The sequence below is a fragment of the Antedon mediterranea genome, chromosome 8 (genome assembly GCF_964355755.1).
Source record: "Antedon mediterranea chromosome 8, ecAntMedi1.1, whole genome shotgun sequence".
NCBI classification, from domain to species: Eukaryota; Metazoa; Echinodermata; class Crinoidea; order Comatulida; family Antedonidae; genus Antedon; species Antedon mediterranea.
Window position 1 is genome coordinate 11,113,009 of NC_092677.1, and position 26,344 is coordinate 11,139,352.

Consider the following 26,344-nt stretch of genomic DNA (forward strand, 5'->3'; position numbering starts at 1 on the left):
AGTCTATACGGTCATTTATTTCTACCGGATATCCCTATCATTTTTAGCTTCGCCATTCTATTATATTTCCTGTAGCTCTTCTATAGAGCATGGAGCCAGGAATAAGCTGAAGCATAGATAGGCCGGATGACCTAATAACTAATATTTATGCTTGTTATATTTTCAATTCAATTAGTCATGTCAATATTTGATGTTACAAGGCAGGTAATGAATCAATAATTCAACTAAATTAACCGTTAATTACATAAGCGTGACGATAAATTGCATACGGGAGCGTGCCGATTTAATTAATAATAAACGATAGGCCTAAAGAGTACTAAACTGCTCCGATTTTTTTATGCGTGTTATTTTTCAAATTTCCGTCACAACGACATTTATTATGACTTTGTCTGGAAAAATCCTAAGGTTCCGAAAAGCAATCAATTACAATCACGCATTCTCACGATTTTTTTTTTCGTTTTAATTCCAAGTTGAAAGAGGTGGTGTTGTGAGTGTTCAACCAGGGGCGTTAACTCCCTGGTTAAACCTTGTGAACCAGGTGGTGAAATGTTACTGGATAAGGCAACCATCAGGCAACTGTTAAAAACAACCAACAAGTGAACACAGTAATAACAACAGTTCATATTTAGTAACATAAAAGTATATTTAATATGCCTAACAAATAACTACATTTAATAGGCCTACTGTTATACATTCAACGTCACACAAACGACAAGTTATACATAGGCTCATTAAAAAATACTTTAAAACACACGACATTGAGCAATTACATTTTTAAAAAGGGTTTACCCAAACGATAGCTAGCCAATAAAAATATCACAAAATTGTATTTGTAATTCACAGGAATGTTCACAAAAATATTAAGGTTAAAATCGGAATGACGTTTCGACTCACCCACTATGGGGATTATTCTATATCACAGCAATAAACAAATAATATTACAGACAAAATAGCGCAATTCAATATTCGGTACAAATTGCAATGGCTTCTTCCACCTGTGGAACTATCCCGGGAACTATGTCTATCCAAAGCAGTCTAGATTACTTTGGTCTATCTTGAACACACGATTTATGGTTTGGACATTTTTTAGCATTTAGATACTACCAAATCAACAGTAGTACAAGGCATCTAACGGTAAGTTTTGCATCTAAACCAGATAAATATAATATAATCATGCAGGAATCTGAATTGCTCCATGGTATAATGACTCTATGATCTAACTACAAGAAATCTAGTACAAAGTACAAGGCATCTAACGGTAAGTTTTGCATCTAAACCAGATAAATATAATATAATCATGCAGGAATCTGAATTGCTCCATGGTATAATGACTCTATGATCTAACTACAAGAAATCTAGTACACAGTACAAGGCATCTAACGGTAAGTTTTGCATCTAAACCAGATAAATGTAATATAATCATGCAGGAATCTGAATTGCTCCATGGTATAATGTATCTATGATCTAACTACAAGAAATCTAGTACACAGTACAAGGCATCTAACGGTAAGTTTTGCATCTAAACCAGATAAATATAATATAATCATGCAGGAATCTAATTGCTCCATGGTATAATGTATCTATGATCTAACTACAAGAAATCTAGTACAAAGTACAAGGCATCTAACGGTAAGTTTTGCATCTAAACCAGATAAATATAATATAATCATGCAGGAATCTAATTGCTCCATGGTATAATGTATCTATGATCTAACTACAAGAAATCGAGCACACAGTACAAGGCATCTAACGGTAAGTTTTGCATCTAAACCAGATAAATATAATATAATCATGCAGGAATCTGAATTGCTCCATGGTATAATGACTCTATGATCTAACTACAAGAAATCTAGTACACAGTACAAGGCATCTAACGGTAAGTTTTGCATCTAAACCAGATAAATATAATATAATCATGCAGGAATCTGAATTGCTCCATGGTATAATGACTCTATGATCTAACTACAAGAAATCTAGTACACAGTACAAGGCATCTAACGGTAAGTTTTGCATCTAAACCAGATAAATGTAATATAATCATGCAGGAATCTAATTGCTCCATGGTATAATGATTCTATGATCTATAACTACTTGTATAGATAATATCAATCATACGACATATACAATAGGCATATGTTAAAATTACTGTATTATCACATACCTAATATACCAAGTTCGATTTCTAATCAATTTCTATCTATTTCTATTTCTTATTTCACTCAAAGAGAAATTATCTCTATGCTTTATTTAAGAGCATCAATTATCTTGTCTCGGTAAATATACACAAGTATACCAGCTGTAGCCACGGAAGTTGTCGCAGTACAGAACTTCAGAAAACCCGGAATAGATGGAATCATGTTCTCTACGACACTTGTTTCAAAAGGTAAAGCTGGAATCTCCTGAAAAAAATAAATCCACTTTATCGTACCATACCCACCTGTTTACCGTAGCATACCGAACAGTTTCACTAAGGGCTCACCTCTTCCCTATCCACTTTACCGTACCATACCCACCTGTTTTACTAAGGCTCACCTCTTCCCTATGGACTTCTATTTCTCAATGTGCACATATACATTTAGTTTAAATACCTATTTTTTTTAATACATTCTAAAAAATCCTATGTATCTCAATTTGAATGTATTGCATTTTTTTAAAATTATAAATTGAAAAATGATAAATCTATAGATAGATAGATTGATCTACAAGGTGAAATGAAAATATAAAAAAAAACAAAAAAAAAAATGCAAAAACAGAAGCAGAAACAATAATTTCTATTTTAAAAGAAATATATTTATTGGAATTATATATACAACAATGATAATAAATATATTAAAGATTATGATGATTATGTTTGTATCATAATAATGAATGGAAATAAAATAGGTGAGTGAATCTCTCAAAAGTGTTTTTAATAAAAAAAAATCTGTATTTATTTCAATTACCCCCTCTATGTGGGTATGGCACAGCTTAGTATTAATCAGCGTTACCTCTCCTTTGCCGTGTCATAGCTCACACATCTTTGTGCCGTTTATGCTCCCTCCACTATGAGGGAAGAAGGTGCCATGAACTGCTGCTAATAGCATCTTAACAGCTGTTTGATGATAATTAACAACTAAAAATAATGTCATTCATTCCCTAAGGAACTGCACTGTCCTCAATAAAATCTTGTTTATTTTGAAATTTGTGATCTAATTTTGAACCAACTTGAATTGACGTAATTTGCATATTCCCCCTTCCCAATTGTATGATATTTAATAATTCATGTTTTACATTAACAAATAAAAAATAAAATCTGACCTTTGACTCTGGTTCATCTACCCATATTTTGTCAGCTTTTATCTTACCAACAGCATGTAAGATCTATAAAATAAAAATTATTAAAAATGTTTAAATTATACGAGGAGTGGGGGTGTTGGGTTGGGTGGTAGTCAGAGCAAAGGGAAGACTGAACAAGAAGAGTGGGATAAAGTTGAGGAGAGTGTGATGAGTGAGATATGTGGAACCAAGGAGAGGGACCAGAGCGGGGAGGATTAGAGCAGATTAGAGAATAGTGGGGTTATTGAAAGCAGAGAAGAATGGGAGGAGTTATAACAGAGGTGTGTGAGAGGTGAGTCAAGGAAAATGGAAGGAGTTAGAGCAGAGAGTTGGGGAGTTAGAGCAGACGGTGTAATGAGTCAGGGCCAAGGAACATGTGAGTAGTTATAGCAAGGGAATGTGGCAGATAGAGGCAAGGAGTATGGGAGCATGTATAGCGGAGTGTGGGAGGGGAGCCGATGATCGAGAGTGGGAGGAGGTAGAGCGGAGTGTGGGAGGTGGAGCTGAGGAGAGTAAGAGGAGGAGAGTCAGAGAAGGTAGAGATGAGAGTGGAAAGAGGTTTAGCAGAGTGTGGGAGGTGGAGCCAAGGAGAGTAAGAGGGATAGAGATGAGAGTGGGAGGAGTTATAGCTGAGGAGTGTGGGATGTAGAGCCAAGGTGAGTAGGAGGAGGTAGAGATGAGAGTGGGAGGAGTTATAGCTCAGGAGTGTGGGATGTAGAGCCAAGGAGAGTAGGAGTAGGAGGAGGTAGAGATGAGAGTAGGAAGAGGTGGGCCAGGATGAGTGAGTATCTGTTGCCACATTCAATCTATCATATGAAAAATAACAACCTATTATATGAACAAATAAAATCCTTCACAGTATACTATAGTAAGCTATTAAAATGCACACACTTGTGTCAGGATTTACACTACAATAACAACAGTCTTTGTATTGTCATGATCATAAAGCATTTCAACAATACAATGAAGACACAAAGGAGAAATTTAAATTCAATTAATGGTTATTAAAGTTTCATAACCACCTCCCTACCTCCACCTGTTAATGAGTGTATGTGAAATAGAGTGTCTTACATTTAGGAAAGACGCCAACCTCTGATTGACACCAATTAAGTTTATATGGCTGCCGGTGTTTTTACTAAGCAAATGTTTTGTTTGACATAAATGAATAAAATACTAAAGCTCTGTCTACACTATCAAACTATATGTGAAAAAAATGTGATATGCCCAATATTACCATATTTGGGCATACCACTTCCATATTTGGTACTGTAGAGCCCCTATTAAGGGGACACCTTCAAGACCCAAAAAAAGTGTCACCTTAAAAGTGGTATTTCCTAAATAGAGGTTGGCCATAGTGTATTGACCCTCATTTGTATCATAGCAAAGTGTCCTCTTATTATTTTTTAAAATATAATCCTTAAAACTAGAACTTTTAGAAAGCATTTTGTTCATAAGATGCCCACAAAAACATAAAACATTCAGGTGCTCCCTGTGGTTTTGTAAGCACCTTTGTTTTCTAAGTATGTGGCAATACCTTGATTATTTTTAGATGCAATAGGGAAACTCATAACAACCTCAATAGAATGTCAAATAGACAAAATAGAAAAAATATTAAACATGCTGCTGTGTGAATCGGAACCACTTATGGGCTGGCAAAATATGTCTAGTTTTTTAGAAATTTAGAAATTCTGAAATTATTAATGTCTTTTTGATGCTAAAAAGAAATTGGGATTTTTTTTTTATCTCCAGGAAAGTGGTTTTCGTAGCATTTTCAGTTGTCAGGTAGTTTGGTATTGGGAGAGTTAATTTTGGTTTAGTTTCTACCTGAAATAAAGTCTTTTGATTTTTAACTTGTTCTAATTTTTTTCTTAAAATATAATGTACCTTAGATAAAATTGAAAATGTGGAATACTTAGTTGGAAAACGATTTCAATTCAATTCAATTCAACTTAACATTTATTTCTTCCTTCAAGAAAATGAGGTAAACATAACAAATTCCAGTAAAAAATATAACCTTTATAAGACATAATTCATTTATTGTAAATGCTAAAGTATGACATGAAAAAATTATAAAAACCTTTTTGAAACATTTTTATAAAGTTTTACTGAAATGAAACGTTGAATGTTTTCTTCGAATTTCAAGATTTTTTTTTTATGTGTCTGCGAAAAGTAATTAATAAAAACACTAGAGTAGCATCAGACTGTTAAAAGTACAAAGAAGCAGCTGAGAAAAGGACGATACAAAACTGGATTCATTAGTAAAACAGATGGCGCCATCTTAAACAGCTGGATTTGTAAAAAGGAGGAGTTTCACGCAACAACGCACATGTCATAAGCTTACAAGACTGATAACCAATTACTGATTAACTAGAGATTACCAACACATCAATTAAGAAACTTATGGAGTTGGCACACAAATATAATGTTTATAAGAACCCAGGCTTGTATATTAATTTACTTATTACTATCAGAATAATGAAAGTGTCTATTTTCAATAATACCTAATTGTTGACTATGCTTAATGAGTAATTTTTATTAAAATATTTCTTTTATTTCATTTACCATCATTTGTTTATTCAATAAAGAGAGGCCTCCTGCCCATTTTACAATATTCATTCAATATTATTCATTTTCGGACATGCAGAAATGTCTTTTCTTAAATGTTTTAACTAAATATTTATAGGCAAATTATTTGTAAAAAAAATATTGTTAAGCTTATGTACATTGATTGGGTATGTATTGTTTTCTTTTAATTTTTATAAGATGGCTAGTAGGACTCTGTGGCGGTTACCTTTCATAGTATACTGCATTATACTGAATTGTGAGACAAGCCTATTCACAGATAATTAATATAAATTATATTAATAATTATCATTACTGTACAAGAATCAAAGAATAAAAATATTAGAGTTATTGAAAAAAAAACACGTTTTTATATTTAAAAAATAAGCTATTGATACATAGACTTGTAAAATACTTAATTTGGAAAAAAAAAGAATTTGGAAAATAGAGAATTTGGAAAATAGAGAATTTGGAAAATGGAGAATTTGGAAAATGGAGAATTTGGAAAAACTGAGAATTTGGAAAATAGAGAATTTGCAATATATAATATATATTTTCTAATTTATCAAGAAATATGATGAATATACAATATGAATAATTAAGTAAACAAAAAAAAAACAATAACATAATACACAAAGAATAACAATGCTTTTTTTAATCTTAATTACTTTTCAGCATTTGGGGCGTACAATCAAAACCACACTTGATATTAAAAGCCATTCGACACAACTTAAGGAAATAATATACACACATGAGGCTTACGAAAGCCTTATGAAGACGATGTTCGCGTGCAGTACGCACACTCAAGCCTCACGGGATATCTATGTCAGGGAATCCGAAAGATGTTAAAGTTTATGACATCCACAGTAGGCCGTGTGTGTACTTGGCGGTGACGGTCAGACTCGTTGAAACTTTGTTTAATCTTTGCCACACTTTTGAGACATGATTGATCCCTGGTTAAATCCTTATATACTTTTGCTCAATTACACAATACAAATGGATTTTTTTTTACCAACGAATCATGATAACTTCCTTGATTCGTATCAAGCACGCTGCCTTTGGATTATGCATTTCCTACCGTCTAAACAAATAAACAGTTTTAGTGTCCCTCCCATGTGAAAAACAAAAACTGATTTGTGGTTTTTTTGTTAATCTATAAATTTAAATAAACCGGCTTTCCACCCTTTTCAGGGAAAACAAATTGAAGTAGCAAAAATATTTTTAATTAAAAAATGTACCTCACGAGCTGCACGTTCACCTGCTTGAACAGCGCCCTCCATGTAGCCTGACCATGCAGTGGCTGTTTCTGTTCCAGCAAAATATACCCTATCAACAGGCTTGTGTATAACCCTGAGGAATAAAATGAAATAAATTATTCAATTCAAGTCCATATTTATTTAGCATGGATCTTGAGAACTTAAAAATGACAAAATACACAAACATAAAAAAAAAAGTAATGTGGGTTTCATATGTACAATTTTTTATTAAAGAAATAATTTGCATTATTTTGTGTATGAGATACTAGTTTCTAAGATGTTTGGTATTTGGTATTTATATGTGTCATCAAACTAAGGAAATTTGGATTAGGTCCTCCACGGACCCACGACAAGCAGCAGTGCAGCGCCTACCAGATCAGCACACCGGGAGACGATCCCCTACTCCTTGCGAATAGTGTACCAAGTGAACTAGACTTTATTTGGAAAAATTGACACAAAAAATTAATTCATTTTCAATTCACACCACCAGTAAAAAAGTACTATAAAGTATTGTTGTATCAATTAAAATAAATGTATTTGAAATATTAATATTACTTTTGTGAAAAAAAAAACAGAAAAAAGGTGACATGAACATGGTCATGATTAAACATGACTATCATATTTTTAATTATTATCAAATACATTAATATTTATATAAAAATACTTTATATTATCAGGGCTGGTGAAGGAATTTATCAGAAAACATTGGTAAGTCTCTATACTGACAAAACTAAATACAAATGTTAAGAGCGTATATGCACCTGTGGTGTCCCTTTGAAGTTCTTTTGTAATTGCTGATATAACTTTTAATTATACATCAACTCAAAACAGCACAATAAATATTTTTATCTAAGAAATCACCTTTTATTAATAAAGCTATAGCTTAATTATTGTATACATCTTCATACGCCACTACGACCTGAACAAAAGCATCTAATCTAGGCTATCTTGCATCTGGGGGTAAATTTGGTTACCCCTGGGGAGTAAGGACAGGATATTATAGTGTAGCATCACCCCCTAGGGTATCATCATTGATATAATCATTATTTAACAATGCCTATATATTTTTCCAATACTGTCCTGTCAATTACTTGACCCCATAAAATGACCTACTTCTACATAGGGACCTGTTTATTGCTCAAGCTTTTATTAAATTATTATATTTAGGTTTTCTGTGCATGATTTGGTTAACATTGCTAATACAATATTGGTAACACATTGTCGATATAAATACTGGAAATTAATAGGTCAATTTATCTGGGTTCTTAATGGTTTTGATGCTTCCTTGTGACAAACTATCAAACTATAAACTAGTTGGACAAAAAAAGTGTGATGTGCCCAAATATGGTTGTGATATGTCTAAATATGGTAGTGATATGACATCATCATGTCCATATATGGGCACATCACATTTGTTTGATACTGTCGACAGAGCTTTATTATAAAGCTTTCCATCTAGCCTATTTTTTAACACAGCACCCATCAAAGAAACCTCTAGGTATATAATAGTACTGTTTTATAATAATTCCAATTATTAGACTTCTCTCTAAATTCCTTCTCCCACCCCACCCCCCCCCCCCCTTTATAACTGTACAATTGGTGTTTAAACACTGCCCCATTTCTATTACACATAAATAATAAATCTATATAAAATGATATTTAATTTTTACCCGTAAAAACAGGCAATATAATTGCAACAATAAAACCATATTCTTAAAAAAAAATATACATTGTGAGGTTATGACATTGGTTAGCCAGTTCATTGACGTCACTGCAGTTTTATTATAGTCTTAATGTTTTTTGTTATTATCGCTTGGCTTGTATTTTGTGTGATCTATTTTTTTTTTTAATCTATAAAAAAGGAAAACTGACTTGTGTGATCTGTGTAAGAAAAAAATAAATAAAAAAAGAAAATTTACATATGCTTAGTTTGGAGTATGTGTGATTTAAAGTGTTTTAATACATCTAATACATTATTACTATAGTCATGGTTACAACCAGGGCATTTAAACTGGTAAACAACTGGACTTTGATATTTGTTGGGAATACTGTCCTTAATCATATGTTAGTGAAGTAGGACATTTTCTTATTCTTCCATAGATTATTATTATCATAACTAATTTTGTAAAAAAAAGATAAATAAACAGATAAATAGTTTTATTACAAAATATACAAATATTAAAACAATATACATTAATCACTTTCAAACTTAAAAATTGAAGCTGCAGTGAAGTTTCAGCTATGAGAATATTCTTGTGGAGAAGATCTGAACCTGGACCCTGGGATTGGTAAGTTCACATATAAAGCACCAAGCTACAGTCATAGTCATATAGTCATAGTCATAGTCATATATACTTTATTGTCCATTTAAAAAACAGAAATGTGATTTGAAAACTGGCAAAATACAAAAATATAAAATACAATTTACAAAAACACACACAAAAAGTTAAGAGGCTAAAAATTGTTAAAATTAGATAAAAATTATTATTATTTAATTATATTATATGATTTATTACAGTGCCACTATTACTATTATGCAGAGATATTATATTAGAATCTTTCAACACTTCATCATAAACAAATCACAACATATTGAGTCGTGGCAGCTTATGTAGCTAACACTACTTGATCTGAACATGACCATATAAGGGTAACATGAAAATCCCTTTTAGCTTCAAAGCACCACATAAACAAGTTTCTCCTGATTAAACGATGATGATAATAAAGGTGGCGATCCACCCCATGAGACTACCAATCAGCAATGAGCTAAAAATCGGTTTCCATGGTGATGTGATACAATGCGATAGATGGTTTATTTTGATGGCATAGGTTAAAATGACCCGACCTTTGCCACCTGAAAAACATCTATAAATTATGAATGTGATAACAATGGCCAAAATCGCAGTCCATTTAGTAGATGGGGACGAATTTAAGAATGTACAAGCCTTGACCTTTTGTCTGTAGTTCAACATCGACCCGCATCATAGGTGTTTTTTCGGTTGTATATTTACTTTAAGTAATAAATCTTTAATTTACACCATCTGTCAAGGGGCTAATCAGTACATTAAACAACTACATGCTTTGCAATTCATAAATGATGCAAGAAAACCAATTTTAAAATCAATAAGTTAATTTAGCAACACATAAATTAAATTCTCGTGCCCACTATGGAATCTCTTTGTGTGCGTAAAGATGTAATGTACCTGCATGTAGTGAGCATTATAACAGTTAAAAAAAACATACTTTAAAATTTATGGTAATTATATTTTTTCATTTTTTTATAAATGTTATTATTTTATTGTACTAGTGAACCCAGAAAGGCAAATTAAATAAAAAAATTGAGAGAAGAACAGCTAAGTTAATTAATTCCAGGGTCCTCTTTTAATTTTGGTTATGGTTATTGCATCCTGAATCTTCTTGTGTGTAAATCTATTTCTTTTTTGCCTCACTTATTATGAATGTCAATGTCAAAATATATTTCATTTATTCTCACAAATGAAAAATGTATTCCTCATAATTGTCAGTATAGTAGAAACCTTTACTTTTGGACACCCCTATTCATTCAGGGGACATCTTTATTAAGGGGACACATTCCTATGAAACCAATGAGGGTAAATATGTTCTAACACACTATGGCCAACCTCTATTTAGGGGACACCCATATCAAGGGAGACACTTTATTGGTCGCAAAGGTCACCTCGTATTTATAGAGGTTCTAATTTTTAGTTAGAAAAATTTAAAAATGATGATAAGGACAATGACAATGATTTTTTTTTCCACCTAAATGTAAACTGTTTTTACAGTACCTTTTTTTTCTTATTATACTGTTTATTCTATGGATATGAAGTCTTAAATAAAGAGAAATGAATGAATGTGATGTGCCCATATATGGACACGATGATGTCATAACACTACCATATTAGCACATCACTTTTTTTTGTCAAACTAGTTTGATAGTGTAGACAGAGCATTATAATATGCATATCGTCTTGAATGAATGAATAAGACAAATAACTAATATGAACAGTGATAATTGATCTTCCTGAGTTGAATATACAACACTGAACTTAAAATGCATCACGAGAATTCAGATTTTTCACTTGCTAATGTGATTGACCTAAAAATTATAGATAGATAGTTGTAATAAAACAGAAGCATTTCTCTAACGACCTACGTGTATTATCTTAAACACTAAAATTGATTCTGATAATGAGAGGTAAACAACGTCATTGACGCCATTAGGAGAGACACTTGTTAAAAGGTACTGATAGCGGAGGGTGACATGTTTATGTAGAGCATGGTAATGACTTGGATTGGGGTGAAGAAGATAAGGCTGTTACAATTGGTGTGAGGCTTAATTACTTACGGAGGTGGTATTCTATGTGAAAAAATGTCTGATTATCATTATACCTAAATCTTTTCTAAATCTGGTCTATATCTCACTTAACTACTAGGCTTTCTATTTGTAACCCTTAACCTACATTTTATAGGAAACTTTCACCAACAAACAATTTTCCTTTTCGATCTGAAGAATATTGTAAATTTGGGAGAGTTTCTGGTTTTCATGGAGTCTGATTTTGAGATAGTTGAATGTTCATTATTAGCATATGTCTAGTGGAAATAACCCCTACTCTTCTTTGTATTTTTTTTCTAATCATTTCCAATGCACACATTTCAACACCACCTTCTGTATGGATGATCAAAAAATAGTGAGACAGTTTGCTGCTGTCCTAGTAGCCTATATCATCGACTGGCAGGTCACACAAATAAATGTAAATCAAATAGTGTTGACAAGAAATAGATCACTGTCTATCAAACAGGTACTTAAGATTTACAACAATGATAACTAACAATTAGACAGGTGAACACAAACAACATGTAAACATACAGGTGATGGCACTAGTGACAAACATGCCACCAACACTACAGTACTATTAGGCCGATGATGTTTGCAAAACAAATTTGTTTATAGCACTTTCGCAGCTGAAGAAAAGCAGGGGCGGATCCAGCATTATAGATTAGGGGGGACTAAATATTTCATAAATGATAAAAATGATCCGTCAGGTTGCAGAAAAATAATAATAGTCATTATTTTATTTGTAAAAGTTAATTTTAGGTTTAGGTGGGGGGGGGGGGAGGCTAAAGCCTGTTTAGCCCCGCCTAAATCTGCGCCTGAAAAGTGATGTCGGTAAAAAACTACAGTAATTCATCTTTGGGGACACCACAGTGGAACACATCTATTAAGGGAACACCCTTTGAATAAACCGGTTTCTCATTAATGTTTCTGGTTGGTTATGTAATGATGACCATTATCCACATAGAGTCAGCACCTTCTGAGGTAAAATCAATCTGAAACCGTGATTGCGTTACAGCTAAAAATCAAGGCCGGAAAAAATTGTGGTGTTTGAAACTTACGATCATTTTTGGCGATTATTATTTTCGTGTGTGTGCGTGAACCCATTTTTGCAGACAAGAAAATAACACTTTTAAAACTGTATTTCCCTGCTCAATAGAAAAAGTAAAAATCAACATATATACTTGGGCCACCATAAACGTAAGGAAACTAAAATATAAACAGAAGATAAGAACTCAATGTCATCAGGAACTAATGAATAGAAAACATGGAAAACAGAATGATTAAGATAAGGTAACAGGAAAACTATAAAATATAACGTTTAATTAACTCGAATAGTTTAGTTAAGGAAACAATAAAACCAGACGGTGTGAGTAAAATGCAGGGCCGCAGCCATCATGAGGCAGACAAGGTGCTCATCTCGTCTGAAATTTTCAGTTTTCACCACCTACCCCAAATCCCCAGCACAGCTTATCATATTTTATGTTATTCATTATATTTAAAGCATCTTTGCCTTGTCTGTTTTTACCTCGCTACAGCCTTGAATGAATCTAAAATAAAGCTTCACATTTTTTAACAGCGAGGAAAAGATATATATGATATATATATATACCAATGAAACTAAAAAATATAGAGAAAATAGATACAACCCTCACCTAATAAAATTAAAAAGAGAAATACATTTCTTAAAAATTGTATTATATTGTTTTATACATTACTGTAATTCCTGTGAATTTCAATTTTGTTTAAACTAGATAATGAATTGTTTTATGTGTCAAAATATATCGTTACATAACAGCTCCTCCTCTATCCTTCTCTGGGAATTAAACGACAAATGAAAACCTGCTTGTCACAGGTCCTACAATATTAATGTTTTATGAATTAATTGAGAAAAAGAAAAAAAAAATATTATGACCCTAAAATTATAAAATTTCAACATAGTTTGGCTTTGCAATGAAATGATGACCAAATTGAATAATGTGTAATCTAAATACAAATTCAATGTACTAATGTTGTTAAAATAGTATCAGTAAATGTATTGTTGATTTTAAAATACAGTAATAATATAACAAATAGTAACAATTGAGTATTAATAAAAATTGCATTCAAAAAGCGAAGATTTAGTAATAAGTAGGATGTATTCTGCCTTTGTAACAGTGTGAGAATAATAACTAAAGAAAACAAAGAAAAATAAAAGCCAAGGTCAGGGATAGATATTAATATCATAAACACATGCTTAATATCAACTAAAAAACTTCAATACAATGACCCTGATTGAAAATTAAATTAAGATAAAAAAGGGCGACCCGCTTTTCTTTAAGAAGCTTTTTCAGATAAAAACTGATTGGCAGGAGTTATGTTTGTTTAGCCAATCATAACAATATGATTTAATTGTACTAAGTGTTGTGTCTCATGTCATTGTTTTAATAACTTGGTAAACACATTTTATGGTCAGCTCCTCCCACTCTTCTTAACACTAGAGGGCAGAAGACATCTTTTGGAAAAGGTGTTTTAAGAAAACAAAAAATACAAATTTAAAAATTTGTATTTTTTGTTTTCTTATAGCCTACTTAAAATATATATTATATAATAAGGGCTATTGTTGCCCGGAAGCTCTGCTAACTTTTCTGGATGTTTTACTTTATCGTTTTGATTTAGCTTCTCGCTTTTTTTTGTATCTCCATTGAAATCCAGCCACTGATACCCACAGTATTGTCATTTTTTTCAGTATTTTGCTTTTGGATTTATATATAATATATATATAATACATAGTCAGTTTGGTTTAGATATTTTAAAGCAAGTGTGTACATTGGATTAGTTTAAATTAAAAAAGAAATTATCAGCAAGCGTAGTGGGGCTGTAGATTGGTGGTTAACATGCTTGCCTTTCCATTCTAAAGGTCCAGGGTTTAATCTTGACCTAGTTGTAACTCACAACTCCTCTCCCTAAGCCTCATATGAGAGCAAAATAAATAAATGTTAAAAATAGTTCATCCATCCTGTAATTTGTGAGTTATCTTGTTGTTGGATGTGGTATTTAAAAAAAAGAAAATTCTTTAAAAAGAAAAAAAAAATTTTTTTTTTTAAAAGTTTCGTGTTTTGTGAAGACATTTCGAAACAGAATCTGTGTCATGGCTGGTGATGCTCTTGTCTGTAAAAGTCTAGGCAAAAAGTTTTATTTATCTAACATTTTAACAACACAAAAACAAGACAATTTAAAGTTATTCTTACTTTCCGTATGAAGTTAGAACCCCTGGTGGCGTGGCACCCATGTAACAGCCTCCTGAAAACTCCTCCTCCATCCAGTTATGTTCAATGTAATCAACAGGCTACAAAAAAACATTTCAAATCATAAACTCTAATACAAATCTGTACAAGATTTCAAAAGTTTAAAATATAATTAATTAAGTTCTTACCATTATATTGTATTAGTCTCCCTTGAATAGAGGTATATCCCAAAGGAGGAGTCCTACTGTATTTGTTGAAGGAGTGTGGGAGGGTTGTTATACTAACTACAGTAGAACCATTCATTGGAATATTATAGGGAAACTTTCCCATGACATGAACGAGGAGAAATATATGTTCTCTATAACCAACCCTTTGGGGACACCTCTATCAAGGGGAAACTTGTCCTGACTGTGTCCCTACCAACCCTTAAGGGGACACCTCTATCAAGGGGAAACTTGTCCTGACTGTGTCCCTACCAACCCTTAAGGGGACACCTCTATCAAGGGAGAACTTGTCCTGACGGTGTCCCTACCAACCCTTAAGGGGACACCTCTATCAAGGGGAAACTTGTCCTGACGGTGTCCCCTTAATAGGGGTTCTACTATATATGCATATTTTAAACTAAATAATGTAAGAATGTTCTTATGCACTATGCACTATTAATTATTACTTGTAATTAATCAATTATTGGATATGCAGTTGTAAACAAGTGTAATTTTAGGGTTTTCTTAAATAGTGCTTCTGTAGTTACACACAGGAGTGGATTGAAAGAGTGTGAGGTGGTGGTCTTGTGTAAAGTATATTGTCTCAACCAATCTGACACTGACTAAAAAAACCTGAGGTGGTTCAACCATAATTTTGGAAAGTTGGTCTGATAGATAGTGCAAACCTACAATCTGAAGAATGTTATTCACTTTATAGCGTTTAGTCCATTCATATACCCTTTTCACATCTACATAAATTGTTACAACGTGTAACAAGTTGTAACCAGGTTTGATCTACACGCTTTCACACATGCATACGCGAACCATTAGAAATCTCAGGAGAAATAGTTGCACACAATTTGATTGCTATGATTGGTCAGTATCAGGGCAATACACGCATATGCAGTAACTCGGGACATCTCGGGACAAAAACAGGCCTTTTATCAGTGTGTTTTACAAGGGACCCCGGGAAATCTCGGGAGATTTTTCACAAAATTGTCATTACACTATGCAAACCTGTTACAAGTTATATTTTTCAGGTGTGAAAGGGTAATAGTCAATATACTTACGTGTAAGGCTTTCTCTGAATTGAACGCTTTACAGTAATACTGAACAACTCTTTCTTTTCTATAATAGCAAACAAAAAAAATAGTCAAAGATATATAGTTCCAAATCAACATATTTCATACATGTATGTATGTATATTTCATGTATGTATTCAATTTTAACAATATCACTGGATATAAACAAGGCCAACAGCCATTCGCGTGCTACAATGCATAGTGATACCGGACCGACAGACCGACCGACATAGTGAACTAAAAGCAAAGAGTGCGCAATAATATTTAACGCGCAGTGCGCGCGCAAAAATATGCGCATTCATGGCAATTTTGTAAACGCTTAAAATTGCCTGAAACGTACTCTTATTTCATCGAAAATAAATTTTGAAAATTTTAAGCGCGCGTACGCATGCGTTGCATGCGCTACGCACGTAATTGTATTGCCATATGATGATTTATGCCCTGAAATTTATGAGTACCAAATTTTATTTAATTGTGATTCATGGTTGTGAAGATATGATTACAAACGTGATTTTGTTAAATCGTGCGTAGACCGCGTAATTTTGTATTGCGCACCGTGAAAACATAACCACATTGATTCCTGGCCATAAGGAATATACTGTGAAAAATTGACCTAGCTAGATTAAACTGATATCAAGATAAGGTCAGAAAGCGATAAAACGCATAGTGATACCGGACCGACAGACCGACAGACCGACCGACATAGTGAACTATAGAGTCGCTTCCACGCGACTAAAAACATCATAGGTTAAATATATGAATTACATACCTTTCTTCTTTAGTTAAATGACAAACTTCTCTGGCCCGTTGACCATTAATAAATCTGTATGTAGGAGGAATACAAATAACATATGAAATTCTTTAATCAAATACCTGTATAGCTTTATATAATATGTATGTTTTGCTATAGAGGAATCGATTTATTATCTGTATTTGTCACTAATGGTATTGTAATTTTTTTAACATTTTGTTTTAAAGTTCTGATGTCGATGTTACTTAACATGTTTGCATGAACTGGGGTCACTTACCCCATAATAGCTGGGTATGACCCATCTGGTTTTGTATCATCTTGTGTGCCACCAACAATGTCATCAGATAGAGCAATACCACAATAATCTGCAATTGTAATAACAATATCCTAGATTTATAAAGCACTTACAGTAATGTGTGAAACTGCTAAGCGCTGTACATATTATTACCCTGGTACAGAAACATACTTCCATGCTAGCCAGCGTAAAGTTGTGTCTTGACCTTACCAGGCACGGATATTTGTTTTCGTGAGTTGTGGAAACGTCACAAAATAAACATGAATATTCATTAGTCATATCCATAAAGGTGTGATGTAAGAATTGAGCTAACTACAATTCGCTAACGAAAACTCTTTCCATCGAGCCGTCTGTGTGTAATGGTTTAGACAATAGAATATGCATGTCAATGTATGAGGTTCGAATCCCAACTTTTTTTTAACTTTATAGTGATATTATTTAGAGGGTTATAAGTTATATTTTCACATAAGAAGCCTCCAATTTATGTTCGAAAAAAAAATCGCTACCAGGCAGCAAGCAAGAGGCAAACGTTGAATTCAAACCCACACTCTCACAATCAGTAGTCCAAGGTCCATCTCCAGTTTTCATCTCTAAAGATTCCTGTGTCGAAAAGCTGCCATCAAATGGGGTTCATTCATTTGTCCACAATTAAGTGGCTGAAATGGACTAGAACAAGAATAAACATGGTTTTAAACCAAAAAGCTTGAACTATGGTCGAGGAGTGCCTACAATTTTGAACATGGATATCAACTTACCAAGATTTCTCCACCATGTTGTGTCATAGTACATTATTGTCTTGATACATGAACCCATTGGCATTCTTTGAATTAGCTGCAAAATAGAAGAATGTACAAGGTGAAAAAAATGTGATACAGATTTATGGTAATCATTATAGTATGGTCTTTGCACAACTTTTGTGATCACCCACAGGGGTTGTTAGTTTAAAGGTTACAGAGGTCCAAACTTGAAAAATAAAATAAATATCGGGAGACTTTATAAAGAGTGGTCAAATGATATAGGGCACTTTTATAACCATTTCGGCATTAGCTTCAGCAATGGGTACGCCAGGTGCTTTTGAAGCGCGGCATATGCCCACACGCATTGTGGAAAATAAGTCACCAATTTTCTTTTTGAGATTTTCAGATATTGCGCCTTGCCTTTGTTAATGGTAACAGTAAATCTCCACTGTCCTTTTCAGATATTCTGCCTTGCTTTTTTAATGGTAATACAGTTAGTAAATCTCACCTGGTTTCTAAGTGCTGGTAATGGTGGGTTAAATGAGATCCTTCCAATTATTGCTTGGGGTACAGCACTGATTACATATGATGCCTACAAAACAAAAGATGATGTTATTAACTATCTTACTCTTAGTAAAATTCACCAAATCTCTGCGTGTCTGTCCGACTTTATTCAGAAACTTGGGGTCCCCAATTTTAAACTTGGTAGGTGGGTACAGCTTGGTATAAGAATGTTTGAAATTGTGTTTATTAGGTCATCAAGGTCAAAGATCAATTTCAAATCTCAAAATTGTAGGTACATGTAGGCCTAATATAATTATCTATATTTACAAAAATGCACTGATGAAGGGCTAGTGTTGCCCGAAAGCTCTACTAACTTTTCTGGCTGTTTACTTTATCGTTTTGATTTAGCTTTTTGCTTTTTATTTTTGTATCTCCATTGAGATCCAGCCACTGATACCCACAGCATTGTCATTTTTTTCAGTAATTTGCCTTTGGATTTACAAAAATGATATATATAAACACAACAGGCACAGAACATGAATTCTAAACCGCCCGGTGATATACTAAAATTTAATTAGTTAATTTGAAACGATAAAGATGAGAAAATCTGTGGGAATGAAAAAAAGTCCATATTTATATACTTTAACATTTTCTTAATTCGATTGGGTATTTATAACATTTATAAACCTGATATATTTCTCCAGATTTAACAGTAACCATAATAATATCATCTTTTGATTGGTCAATCTTATTTACAGGATTTGATAAAAGAACACGATCTGAAATAAAAAATATAAGAATTAGTTGTAACATTAAAAATATTTGACTTATTTTTCAATAAAAGAATTGTAAATTGAAATGTTTTTGAAATTTTTAAGCAATAATTTTAGATTTTTAAGATGTTTTAAAATTATGTTATGCTAAAAATGATGCTGTGCAAAATCTTAATTATCCATTTATTGAGTGTTTTAAGGTTAAAGTTCAAATACATACTGCCTAATCTTTCAGCAATCTTTTGACTAATTAGTTGTGATCCTCCAATCATTTTCCTTTCTTGTCCGCCGTTGGAAGTACTGATGAAGCGAAGAAGACCTGTAAGCAATACAAATACATTAAATTTTCCTTTCATCATATAACCTAGGAAAATGCACTTCATTTTCTTATAGTTATTTGCGTACAAAAAGATTGTTAGATTGTTTAGTATTTACAATATATGAATGTTATTATGTAAAAAAAAATATTAGTAAAATTAGTTAAGAGCCCAATATTAATAATCTCTTAAAAATAGATCAAAAAGTAATTCATAATTTTATTTTAGCTGTTAAAAGGAAAGACCATGCTCCTACTCCTCTGGATTCACCCAAGGAAGCCTTTCTGATCAGTTAAAAACTTTTATTATCTGATTTGGTATAATAAGAGGTCTTTGTGTAAACACTTTTATTTGTTAATTCTTTTTCCATAACTTATTGATGAAATTGTACATTATCTAATTTTCATGGAATAAAATTTGTTTTGATTGATTGTTAAGACACACCTCCACCACATTTAATATACCACAGAAAGTACAGAAATGACAGGTCCCTAGGCTCTGTTGCAAAGGCCAATCGTACAAACATCGTCGTCACTTCCTTAGTAAAGCTACACCAACAGTTTTTATCCATCCAATTCTCTACACTCAGATTATCATATTCCAATGCATGTGCACACTTCCATGGTGCCTCCAATGGAATCTGAAAAAATATATAAATGAAAGCACTCAGAAGCTGAGTGAATTACTTGGCAAAATGTATGGCAAAACTATATTCGGCGAGAGAGGGCTCACTGCTTAATATTTCGATCCATGTTAAAAGAATACAGAGGGTGTGTTATTTCTTATAGAAAGATACAGGTAGGTAAGATTTTAATAAAGTCTTTCTAATCTTTCAAAAATGTGTAAATCTGTGGATTGTGTCAATCATGGTATCTGTGATAGCGTTAAGTCTGCCCTTTTTCACAATGATTTTGACACCTTATAACTTGTTAAAACCATTTTGATTCGTGTGAATCTTCATTCTGATGTGTTTATTTTTGCTGTACAGTTTTTATATGTTTCTCCTAAGGAAAGTGAATCAATTTGAATTTGAATAATAAGCTTTTGTGACCTGATCAATATATATATATTTTCAAGTGATTGTAAAACAAGTCTTCTCAGAACTAGAGGTACAGTATACTCTTCTGTGTTGTGTGGACTAAAGAATCCAGTTTATCTTTCGGAAGAGTAAGGCGTTACACTGGTGTTCTGGTTCATCTCAGCCACTGTTTTTATTTTAGTTTTATTTCAACAATATTTTACAAGGGTGGTCCATCTAGCCTTCGAAGCTGATCAGGGTGGTCATTATGGACTGACGTCTGGTGCTAGTTGGTGGCAGATGTTTGACACAAAGCGAGTACCCTTAGGGGAGAGAAAACTTGTTGTCTACACCATATTGTCAGTAAGTCAGCCCAAAAGACTATGAGTCACAGGTTATCCTCATACATTTACTAACCTCTTTTGCAAGTTCATCAAATAACCTCCAGTTACTGATGTAGTCCATGACCAAAAATGGGTTGTGGATACTTGGCAAAGACCCTCGGAACGTCCGTACTTTGTCCTGTAATACAAAAATGAGAACAAAGTGAATTTCATTTCATTAATTGTTAAGAATAAATTGGAACTGGAGTATACAATTTCATAAAGCTCTGTCTACACTATAAAACTAGTTTGATAAAATATGTGCCCAAATATGGTAGTGAAATGGCCAAACATGGTAATAATATTTCATCATCTTGTCCAAATATGGGCACATCATATGTTGTTGTCACATAAAGTGTGATAGGGTAGACAGGGCTTTAAGCAAAACAAAATTGTAAAAAATATATGCCAACAGCTTAGGAATCAACTATGGTTGGTACGATATGTTCAATTTGGTTTTCACTTTTTGTGAAGTGGAACATCATAGTTCTTAATTGTAAGAAAGAGCAACAGAGATCAGCATGAGTCCACAATAAAGCTTGGTACCATACTTAATATATACATGGATTTGGCTGATCAAAGTTAACACAGGTCAGCTATATTCATCAGATCAAGCATATATTCTGTTTAGGATTGTCTGAGCACATGGGATTACAGAATGCTTATAAATACAGTACATTTTTTTTCTAAATTAGAAATTAAAAAGCAGATTTGTATAAAATTGTACCTTCAGCAGCAATATACTTTTTTCTTCTTCGTTAACCTTGTAGTTACCAACCCCAAGTTCTTTTCCGAGACGTATGATTCTGTTCTGTGTCGGGCCAATGTAGGACCCACCTACATCAACATACTTCGTTTTGGATTCCTGTTACAGATAAACAAGGTATCAAATAAGGTATCATTTCAGCTGTTGCTATTTTTTTAAAGCAATAATCTAAACAAATTAAATAAACCAAAAACTAAGTGAAATATTTTGAAAAATGCAGAGAGCAACAGAGGTACGATATTTAATATTTCGACCCATATTATTGTGGACAGACATATAAACGCCGTTTGGTGGCAGCACTCAACATAGGAGAGAAGAAAGTTATGGTATGTGTTGTCCACATCTGTGTTCAGTTCAGCTCAGTTAGGCTGTAAAACACAGGTTTATTCCTCCCACATATACATTTACACATTGAAGATAAAGATAACTCAAGATTTTAATAAGATTTTGTGTTGTCATATATAAATTAACTAAAATGATAGGCCTGTATACCTTCAGGGTGTATGTACGACCTCCGACTCGATCTCTTGCTTCTAATACCAGAACATCTAACCCTTGCTCATGAAGAAATTTGGCAGCAGCTAAGCCTAAGTATCAATGAAAAACCAATACGCACAGTTTTATATTTATTACAATGTTTTTTTTGTGTTGACATTTTTTCATCATCAAATGCAGACAAAAGTCTAGTCTAGTCCTATAAGTATAAATTTGACCAGACATGGTCTAAGTGCTGAACAATCAACAGAAAATGTAAAAAGCACAAAATTAATTAATGTTAAAAGTGCAAATTAAAAGGTAGGATTTGTGGATTTAATCAAGGTAAGGGAACAGCATTATTGTAAATTGGTCTTGTACATGTATGTTAAAAACTTCATTATTAAGTCACTGAAACTGTTTATTTCATGTTGTACGCTGTAAAACATCATTTTTGTAGAATGGTGTCAAAGTTAAGCTGCCATTAATGTACATTAACATCTACAATTACAGATCGGTAAATCGTTTTGCGTAAAGGTAACAGGAAATTGAGAAGCAATGCAGGTGCATTTGAAAGCTTAATGACTTGTCCAGGGTAGCCATGAATATCATGAAGGAAAATTAATTAAGAATTAATCAATTATAATGTGTAGTAGTGACATGTTGTTACACACAGAGCTTTGATGTAGAGAAATGTATGTTAAGCTCTGTCTACACTATCAAACTTTTTACTAAAAAGTGTGATTGTGCCCAAATATGGAAGTGATATGACATTGTCATGTCCATATAAAGGCACATTACATTTTATTAGACATAGGTTGCGTTTCCTCAGCCAAAAATTAACCAATAAAAATTAATCGATAATTAACCAATAAACTGCCTGTGGTAACAGATTCCACTCACGAAAAATTAACCGATAGTTATCTCATTTATCGGATAAATGCAATAATTTTTAACCTTTGACCTGAAGGGCTAATTGTTGCGTTGTGAATGGGCATCTGGGTGTTTCGAAATGACTGATCATGTGCACTTTATTGGTTAAAAAGTTATAATTTTGTTTTGGCTACGGAAACATTGCCATAAAGTTTTATATTGTAGATGCTACAGTACCGTAGTTTGAATAGACATAGACTGGTAACAGACAGTCGACAGTCATAAACTTTTCAATGAATGATTGAATGAATGCACTGCTCTCAAAGAATGTATTTGTCCAATATATAAATTCTATTTTTGTACCAAATATACAAAACATTATATTTCCAAAACCAAAGTCTTCTTCTAGGAGCTTAGTGGCTTTGAAAATGCCGAATTTAATTGTCATAACTTTCAAAAACCTGTACAAACTCTGTTAAAATTAAAGTGACAGATGTTAAAGTAGATTTTTGTTTAGAACTGTAAAAGCAATTTTCTTTTTCTTCTTATTATATTTCATGATAAGGATAGTTATATATTTTTTTAATTTGTCACTGTTTGTTTACTTTAATATGGAGTAAGTGCAGAATCTGTAAATAATATATCATTAATTGTTAAAATTACTAACCACTTATGCCAGCTCCAATAACAATAACATCATGCTTTCCACTGTTCGACATATTTCACTGTTACCTGTGGTTACCCGGTTTTTACCTGCTGAGATCTTTTGAAAAAGAAAAAGAAAAAAATCAATAGTAATTAGCAACAAATTTCTCTTTCAAATAAATTCCTACTGATTATTCTAATCATTTTTTTATGATTAATTATTGTTGTATTATTTATATTTGTATTATTTATATAGTAGTCATTGGTTGGAGTTACACACCTAATTGGTGACAGTGGCTTAGGCTGCTTTTGTGCTTTCCTGGCAGCTAGTGACTATAATTTTGTATTGTCTCCTTGCATTTTGTTTGTTAAATTTGTTGATTTGTTTATATTTTAGCAATAAAATCTTTTGCCTGAATAAATAATAATAATTATAATAACACAGTGTACATACTCTACTAAGCAAACACTACCTTCTTATTTGTGGCACATGCAAGGGAACCAGACATAAGTCGGAATTTTCAAAATTGAGATTTTCACAAATACTAAAACTACATAAACCAAGATTTAAAATGCTGAAAAAAATATCTTGATACCATGTCAACTTCCAGAGATATCTCAGTCTAAAGTTTCAGTGTTTTGAGAAAATTGCTTTTAAAGTTAAGTATGAAAATCATACATAATTTACACCATCTTTTTAACCAACATAGCACACAAAATGTTAAAATGTATTTATTTATTTTTCCCAAAATATAAAAACACCAAGGTAATGTAAATAATTACTGTTTCAGCTATCATATTCAGTAAAAAATTAAAAAATGTAATTTTTTTAGTCTTTTATTGTTTTTTGTTGTCTCTACAAATCTACACATGCGACTTATGTCCGATTTCGCTTGCATGTGCCACATTTGTAATGTCAATGCAGTCACATTTGACACTGAACAATGAAAGGCTTAGATAGACTAGATGAGTGATACACAAAAGACTGCATACAGGTCTACCCCTAAAGACCAATTCTGGGACATTTAATTTGTTAAAATCACTAATTATGTTACTAATTGGTGGGACTCTTTATTAAATAGTCCATTTTTTTTTCAAGTTAGACATCAGTATGAAATATCTATAAATGTAAATAGTCATTACAGTCAATTACAAAGCTGATACAAAAATCACACAAGTCTCCCTAAAGATTAATTTTAAGAGTCATGATTTTATTGTATAATAGTGTTACTAATTGGCGAGACTCTAAGATAGTCAAAATGTGTGATTTGTTTACAAATTAGAATTTATTAGACATTATTTTATATAATGTAATGTAAATTATAATTTTCTAATTTAGAAGTCTGAAATCTCCAGTAGGTCTAGTAATTGGAAAAATCTTGAAAATCAGTAAATTGCTCTAACTGTTGACTTAATAGTAAAATATTGATTTTTCTTTTTTCCATTTTGTCTAGATCATAATAAGGCTTGATTAAATATCTAAATTGAAATCAAACATGCAGTGTAGCTGTCACATTATTGCAGAAATACAACTTAATTTGTTTGCTTGTTGAACTGTATTGTATGTATGTTAAAGTAGCTTGCAGGATTGGTTAAAGATGTATTGTCCCCCAAAAAACATGAAAAATAAATATTAATTAAATTAGACTTTGAATATGGTATTTTTGTAGTTTTAATAAAGTTAATCACTTCTGTAGAAAAAAAAATGAAAAAATAATGTTTTCACTTATAAAATGACGGTTTGGTAAAAAATGTTGTCAGATGATATATAAATATAGGTTATATAACTTGAATTTTACATTTCTGGTATTTTTATTCAACTTCAGTTTCAATTTTCATGGTATAGCAACAATTATCCACCGTATATCCACCATCTTTTTTCACCTCCTAGGGAGTCACCTGAAATGTTATTACATTAGGTTAAACTACTAACTACTGAAAAAAAGTCTTCCTGGTTCTTATAGCTGAATTTTGCCAAATTTTGGATTTGACCATATTAAGGGAAATTCATATTTTTTCGTCTTAATTTCTGTTACAACTATTTGATTTATTTATGTACAATTAACCAGATATTATATTTAAAATTCATGCCTGCTGAGCTTTAAAATAAAGTTATAATAAAATACAAAAACCTGATTACCCAAATCTGCAATCTCAAATCTCTGAAAACAGACAAAATATTAAACCTATTACTTTATTCAGCCCCGTATTAGTATTAGGCATAATGGCAAAATCTATCTATCCGTCCGTCGTAGCACATGATGAATGTGATAATGCCCTGAGGCTAATCCACTTTCAACTTATCAGCGTATGATGGAACTACTTCGTCTACTTGTTACACTACGCACTACAGTTTTATTAGTCAAACCAGCCAGAAGCATGCAGTAATTTCTTTCTAGTCAAAATGCTATTTATAAAACATACTTACTTTTACAGCTACATTCAATTAAACACAACAAATGAATACGGTTCTCTTATCACGACAGAAGACGATATCAGGAGTGGTTTGTTTGAAAATCAACATAGATTATTATCTATATGACCCTTTTCCCAGGTACTTTGACCTTTATTCAAATGATGTAGCAAACAGCATCGCAAAACTAATGTCAACATAACTACGGAATGTAAATACAAACATAACTGTTATTTAGCTAAGGCACATTCATTGAAGTACGAATAAAACGTTTATATTAAGATTGATACTATGATTGTTATTTAATATTTACTAAACAAACGAACATTTAGGCCTACAACAAACAGGTTTCGATTTGTCTTTATAGAGATCTTGGGAAAATCCTATTTTGTTTAC

The 26,344-nt window shown here is 32.4% G+C and overlaps 1 protein-coding gene across 1 annotated transcript; it reads right to left on the reverse strand.

Annotated features, from left to right (window-relative positions):
* Positions 1–666: 666 nt before the first annotated feature.
* On the reverse strand, positions 667–26,140 carry LOC140056389 (amine oxidase [flavin-containing] B-like). The gene is made up of 17 exons (XM_072101750.1): positions 25,964–26,140; positions 23,558–23,653; positions 22,036–22,130; positions 21,505–21,642; positions 20,812–20,916; positions 19,821–20,016; positions 19,280–19,378; positions 18,974–19,065; positions 18,291–18,374; positions 17,801–17,876; positions 17,028–17,115; positions 16,769–16,822; positions 15,988–16,045; positions 14,718–14,815; positions 7,116–7,227; positions 3,298–3,360; positions 667–2,399 (listed from the first exon to the last, which is right to left on the reverse strand). The coding sequence occupies exons 2-17, from the start codon at positions 23,607–23,609 to the stop codon at positions 2,244–2,246; spliced, it is 1,566 nt and encodes a 521-aa protein (XP_071957851.1). The 5' UTR covers positions 23,610–23,653; positions 25,964–26,140; the 3' UTR covers positions 667–2,243.
* Positions 26,141–26,344: the final 204 nt, after the last annotated feature.